Source organism: Chrysochloris asiatica, unplaced genomic scaffold, assembly GCF_000296735.1.
Source record: "Chrysochloris asiatica unplaced genomic scaffold, ChrAsi1.0 scaffold00138, whole genome shotgun sequence".
Classification (NCBI taxonomy): Eukaryota; Metazoa; Chordata; class Mammalia; order Afrosoricida; family Chrysochloridae; genus Chrysochloris; species Chrysochloris asiatica.
The window spans coordinates 3,248,023-3,253,879 of NW_006408656.1; the positions used below are offsets into that span (position 1 = coordinate 3,248,023).

Consider the following 5,857-nt stretch of genomic DNA (forward strand, 5'->3'; position numbering starts at 1 on the left):
AGGATGTGGATGAAGCTTATATGAACAAGGTAGAGCTGGAGTCCCGCCTGGAAGGGCTGACCGATGAGATGAACTTTCTCCGGCAGCTGAATGCTGAGGTATGTTCAGAGAGTCAGCCCCTCCTCCACCCTGGGCCTTATCTCCTAAGGAAGAAGGCCCTTGTGCAAAAAGGGGTTCTTTGTAGGCAGAAACAGAGTCTCATCATCTTCTCTTCATGATAGGAGCTTCGTGAGATGCAGGCCCAGATTTCGGACACATCCGTGGTGCTATCCATGGACAATAGCCGTTCCCTGGACATGGACAGCATCATTGCTGAGGTCAAGGCCCAGTATGAGGAGATCGCTAACCGAAGCCGGGCTGAGGCTGAAAGCATATACCAGATCAAGGTGAAGAAGCAGGATTATTTGCTTCCCTGCACTCACCCCTGCCCACCCACCCCCAGCCCTGTCTATGCCCTACTCACAAGAAGGGAGCAGGATTTCAAACTCCGCTGGTCTGTTAGGTGGAGGCTAGATGCCCTGTGTCTGGAGGCCTGGAAGAAGGTCTTCATGGGGGAAACACTGTGACCTGGCAGAGTGGGCACTCTTCTTGGGTGGAGGGCAGCTTGGGCTCCAGGGAGTCTTCCCTCAGGTTTCACTCCTTGTCTCTTACCACAGTATGAGGAGCTGCAGACACTGGCTGGCAAGCATGGGGGTGAACTTCGTCGTACAAAGACTGAGATTTCTGAGATGAACCGAACTATCAGCCGGATCCAGGCTGAGATTGATGCCCTCAAAGGCCAGGTATGGGCTGGGCTAGCCTGGGTGTGGGAGATGACCCATCTGGGTGAGGAGATAATGTAGGAAGGAGTAAAGGGGCTCAGGGCCAGGGACGAGCATCCTAGACCAGAATTTGGGAGTTGAAGGTGAGAGCTACAGCCCAGCTTCTTGGACTCTTCCTGGGAAGGTGACCCATGCTAAGGTGGTTCTTGGGACAGGGGTGGAAGGAGACTGGGAAGGTAGGCTGAAGTCTAGAATGCGCCCCCCAACCCTGATTTATTTTAATTTAATTTTTTTTTTCTTCATGTTTTATTGTTAGCCTGGTTTATTTTATCTGTCTTATAAATTAGGGTAAGATTGGGTTCTGATGCTTGAAGAAGGCCTAGAGTCCAGTTAGGGTGGGAAATGGTGCTGGATAGGGTCACAGGTGAGACTTTCAAGGTGAAGTGCCTGGAAGCAGCTGTAGTTCTCGCTCCTCTCTCTGCTACCTGAGTCTTATTTCCCATAGCTTCTTTGAGCTGGGTGGAATTGGCTAGTCTGGTTCAGGGAGGTGGACTCTAAGGAGATGGAATGGGCACAGGTTGAGGAAGCCCATCAGATACCCTATACCTGCTTGCTTTTCCACAGAGAGCTTCCCTGGAGGCTGCCATTGCTGATGCTGAGCAGCGTGGAGAGCTGGCCATTAAGGATGCCAACAACAAGGTGACGGAGCTGGAGGTTGCCCTGCGTCGAGCCAAGCAGGACATGACGCAGCAACTGCGGGAGTACCAGGAGCTGATGAACATCAAGCTGGCCTTGGATATCGAGATCGCCACCTACCGCAAGCTGCTGGAGGGCGAGGAGAGCCGGTGAGTGAGGGGTCTCTGATGCCTCATGCCTGGGATCCAGAGGTGCCTCATGCCTGGGATCCGGAGGGTGGAGAGGGATGGGATAGGGATGGGTATTAGAACTTGGATCCCATTGTCTTGGGACACAAAAGGCTAAGAGTCGGTCCTCATGTCCAATGTGTCCTTTGGGTACAGGCTGGAGTCTGGGATGCAGAACATGAGTATTCATACAAAGACCACCAGTGGCTACTCTGGTGAGTGTCCTGAGCCCTGAGGAATGGAGGTGGGAGGGCAGGGCCTCCTGGGCAGAGGGGGTGGTTTCCATCAGGGAGGCATGCACTGGGGGTGGGGGTAGAGGACTGGGCTCAGTTGCATGTGCAGTGTGGCCAGTCTTGAGCACTTGGCAGCTGACCAGAGAAGGAATAGGAGCAAGATCCTTGTTTTTGGGGGAGTTCTGGAGTACTGGGGGACATACCCAGGACCTGAATCATATAGTTACCAATAGAAAGCGTCCAACTGGCCTAGGCACCGTGATGAGTGCTTTACATGCTTTAGTTTAGTTACTATTTATACCACACCTGTACATTTTGCTATTTTGCTGAAGAGGAAGTTGAGATCCAGTTAAATGACTTGTCCAAGGTCACATAGCTAATTCTGAAGCTCTTTCCTACATGCTGCTGATTTCCCCTGACTTTCTAGAGCAGTGAACCTCCCAGGCCTGGGTGAGAGTCCCTGTCCCTGAGGGTGGTGTCGGGAGTGAGCAGATAGAAGGGGCTGTGTGGAGTCAGGTGCAGAGAGATGCTCATGTGACTACCTCTGTTCCTGATTAGGTGCGCTGAGCTCGACTTACGGGGGTCTCACAAGCCCCAGTGCCAACTATGGCCTGAGCTCCTTCCAGTCCAGCTTTGGCTCTGGCGGGGGTTCCAGCTCCTTTAGCCGCACCAGCTCCACCAAGGCTGTGGTTGTAAAGAAGATCGAGACCCGTGACAGGAAGCTGGAGTCCGAATCTTCTGATGTCCTGCCCAAGTGAATGGCCACTGTGGTCCTCCCAGCCCATACCTGCCCCTGACCTCCTTGAAGCTTTTGGGAGAAGGAGCTGTACAGGGGCACTAGAGGCTTGGCCCAGACCTCAACCTACCCTGGGGAATCTACTGCTTGGGTACCCAATGAAAGCAAATTGTCTTTTCCAAAATAAAATTTGAGCCAATCCACTTTGATGTGAGTGCAGCCCTTGTCCACGGAGGTGGGAGAAGGAGGTGTCTGGAAGCCTCTTCCTGGGACTCAGAAGCTGGGAAGGTCAGGAGGGGACTCTAGAGAGGGAAGGCTGGCTTCCTCTAGGCTGTTCCTGAAGAGACTTCTTTGTTGAATTGTGGTTGACCATTGCCATAAATATTCACACCTGCTGTCACAGTCTCTCATCTGTGCACAGAGCATTACATGTTTTTATCATGTGTGCTCATAATGCCCTATTTCAAATGATCTACACAACAAGTCCTGCATGGCATTATCAGGAAAGAGTTTACCTTTCTGGGTTTACAAGAGATCCGCATGAGGACTACTAGCAGGCTCAGAGACCAAGTAATTTGCTCAAAGAGAAAGTGGCACAGCTGGGATTTGAACTCAGGACTACCCCATTCTCAAACCAACACTCCTACTTCTCTTTGTGATCAGTACATGTCTTCTCCTTGTGATCAGCGATTCCTTTCACGTTTTTTAAGCCAAGGACCAAGGAGTCCTGATTTTCCCATCATTCAAAGGTTCAGAGTTCATTCTCAGTAACTGAGTGGCCACAATTTCTAGAAGCCAAAATAGAAGCCTGGGCCTAGTCCCTGCTTCACTCACGGTCACGCCCTCTGCTTTACTCTTCCACATCCCCCTTCCTGCCCTTTCACATGCTGAATTGATATTAGACAGACGTGTGTGTAAAGGGGGTGTGTGCCTTCTGCGTTTGCATGTGTAGGTGTGTTAGGTGGGTGTATACAGATTTCATGATGTGTGTGAATAAAGGGTTTGCCTGCCTTGTGGACACACAGAAGCTTTGAGGTTTAGGGCTGGAATGGAGGGTTAGGGCACAGCTGGATGGAACTGGGCAACTGCAACACTCTCAGTCCACTGCCTCCACCACTGAGGCTGTGCCTAGTGCATGACTAGATGATGCATTCTCACCAAGGGATAACAATCTAGAAATAGGTGTGGTGGGTGGAAGTAGCCTGGTGCAGGGAGCGTTTTGGTCTGACCCTGCTGTGGCCCTTTGGGGCTGCTGATCCTGGGCCCCTGACCTCCCATTGAAGGCCCATCTCACTGCCTCCTTAGCTACCCATCACCATTCTTAGAATTAGTCCCAGTTTGACCTCCCATCCCCTTCTACCTAGTCTCGAGAAATGGCCAGAGGTCTGGATACTTCACACTAAAGGACTTCACTTTTTGCTGATAAGCATTAGAGGCTTTCTGACTATTAAGGGACTTGCTCACAGTCAGAAGGAGGCGCCCTAACAGCACAGTGGTTAAAGTACTCAGCTGCTAACTGAAAGGTAGGTAGGTGAAACCCAGGAGAAAAAGGAGGCAGTCTATTTCTATAAAGATAGTAGCCCTGAAACCCTTTGGGGACAGTTCTACTCTGTCTTTTAACACCACTACGAATCAATCCAATTGTTGTCGGTGGGGTCTTCTTGTTTTTGTTCATAGTAAGAAATTCATTTTTTGTTTATCACGATCCACGAATAAGAATTTCATAAAACAAGACCTACCTTCTGCCCTCTGCTCTGGTGTGCCCTAGCCCTCTTGCCAGGAGGCAGGAGAGTGATGTTAGAACCCAGGGCAGGGCAGCAACTGGTGAGCAGGACTTCGCCCACTGGAACCCCAAGTCAATATTTTCAATAGTTCCCCACCCGATACTCTCTGAAGTCAGCACCTTATCAGGTCCTGCCCCTAGGCAATGGTGTTCTGGGGGGCAGCCAAGGGCCCCACCAGGAATTTTTACACCCCGGATATTTGCTCAGGGAAAGGCAGGAACAATTCCAGGGAGAATTCCCTTTCCTTCCATTCCCTTCCTCTCTCAATCCTCCCTCCTCTCCTTCTTCCCATATTATTGTGTATCTCCCCGTGATCCTGGTGCGGTGCCATAGAATATGGACTGGAATGATAACCACATGATTGGTAGTTTAAACCCACCAGCTGCTTCTTAAAAACCCCATACAGGGTCTCCATGAATCGGAACTGACTCCACGGCACTTAATATCAACAACAAAAACAGCAGCCTATGATCAAGGAGTCCCTGGGTGAGTAGGCTGCTAATCCAAGGGTTAGTGGTTTGACTTCACCCTATGACACCTCAGAAGAAAGGCCTGATGATCTTTTGAATAATCAGCCATTGAAGCCCCCATGGATCCCAGTTCTACTCTTTTACATGTGAGGTTGTCATGAGTCACAATCGACTTCGGGGCAACTGGTTAAGTGATAAACAAAGATTGGCGGTGGTGGTGGTGGTGTACTACTCAGTTGGTTCCGACTCATAGCAGCCCTGGATAGGGTTTCTGAGGCTGTAAATCTTTACGGGAGCGGGGGCAGTAAGACTCATTTTTCTCCCGCAGAGCCACTGGTAGATTCAAATGGTTCACTTTGTGGTTAGCAGCCCAGCTCATAACCCACTACACTACCAGGGTTCCTTTAAACAAAGATTGTTGTTGTTGTTGTTAAGTGCCATCGAGTCGGTTCCAGCTCATAGCAACCCTGTATAGGGTTTCCGAGGAGTGGCTGGTGAGTTTGAACTGCCGCTCTTGGGGCTCAATCTGGCCTTTTGGTCAAACACACTATCTTGCAGCACCATGCTACCCCAAACAAACAAAACAAAAGAAAAAACCCAAACTCAAAGCCATTGTGTCAAGCTGATTCTGACTCATCGTAACCCTGTAGGCCAGAGTAGAACTGGCTGATAGGGTTTCCGAGGTGGAAGATCTCTATGGAAGCAGACTGCCACGATTTTTCTCCTGAGGAGCAGCTGGTAGACTTGAACTGCAGACTTTTTATTTAACAGCCAGCCACTTAACCACTGTGCCACCAGGATTCCTTTAGGCAAAGGCCGTGGTGGTGGTGTGCTGTGGAATCAGTTCCAACACATATTGATCCTGTACAGGATTTCCGAGGCTGTAAATCTTTACAAGAGCAGAAAGCCTCGTCTTTCTCCTGTGAACAGCTGGTAGTTTTGAACCGCTGACCTTGAGGTTAGCAGCCTGATTCATAACCACTTTGCTACCAGAGCTCCTTTAGGCAAAG

General features: G+C 50.3%; 1 protein-coding gene across 1 annotated transcript in view; it reads left to right on the plus strand.

Annotated features, from left to right (window-relative positions):
- Window positions 1–2,656, plus strand: part of KRT8 (keratin 8) — a 7,353-nt gene extending 4,697 nt beyond the window's left edge. The window contains exons 4-9 of the mRNA XM_006869990.1: window positions 3–98; window positions 222–386; window positions 657–782; window positions 1,386–1,606; window positions 1,781–1,839; window positions 2,416–2,656. Of these exons, the coding sequence (XP_006870052.1) occupies window positions 3–98; window positions 222–386; window positions 657–782; window positions 1,386–1,606; window positions 1,781–1,839; window positions 2,416–2,615 (867 nt within the window). The 3' untranslated portion in view covers window positions 2,616–2,656. The remainder of the gene's footprint in view (window positions 1–2; window positions 99–221; window positions 387–656; window positions 783–1,385; window positions 1,607–1,780; window positions 1,840–2,415) is intronic.
- Window positions 2,657–5,857: the final 3,201 nt, after the last annotated feature.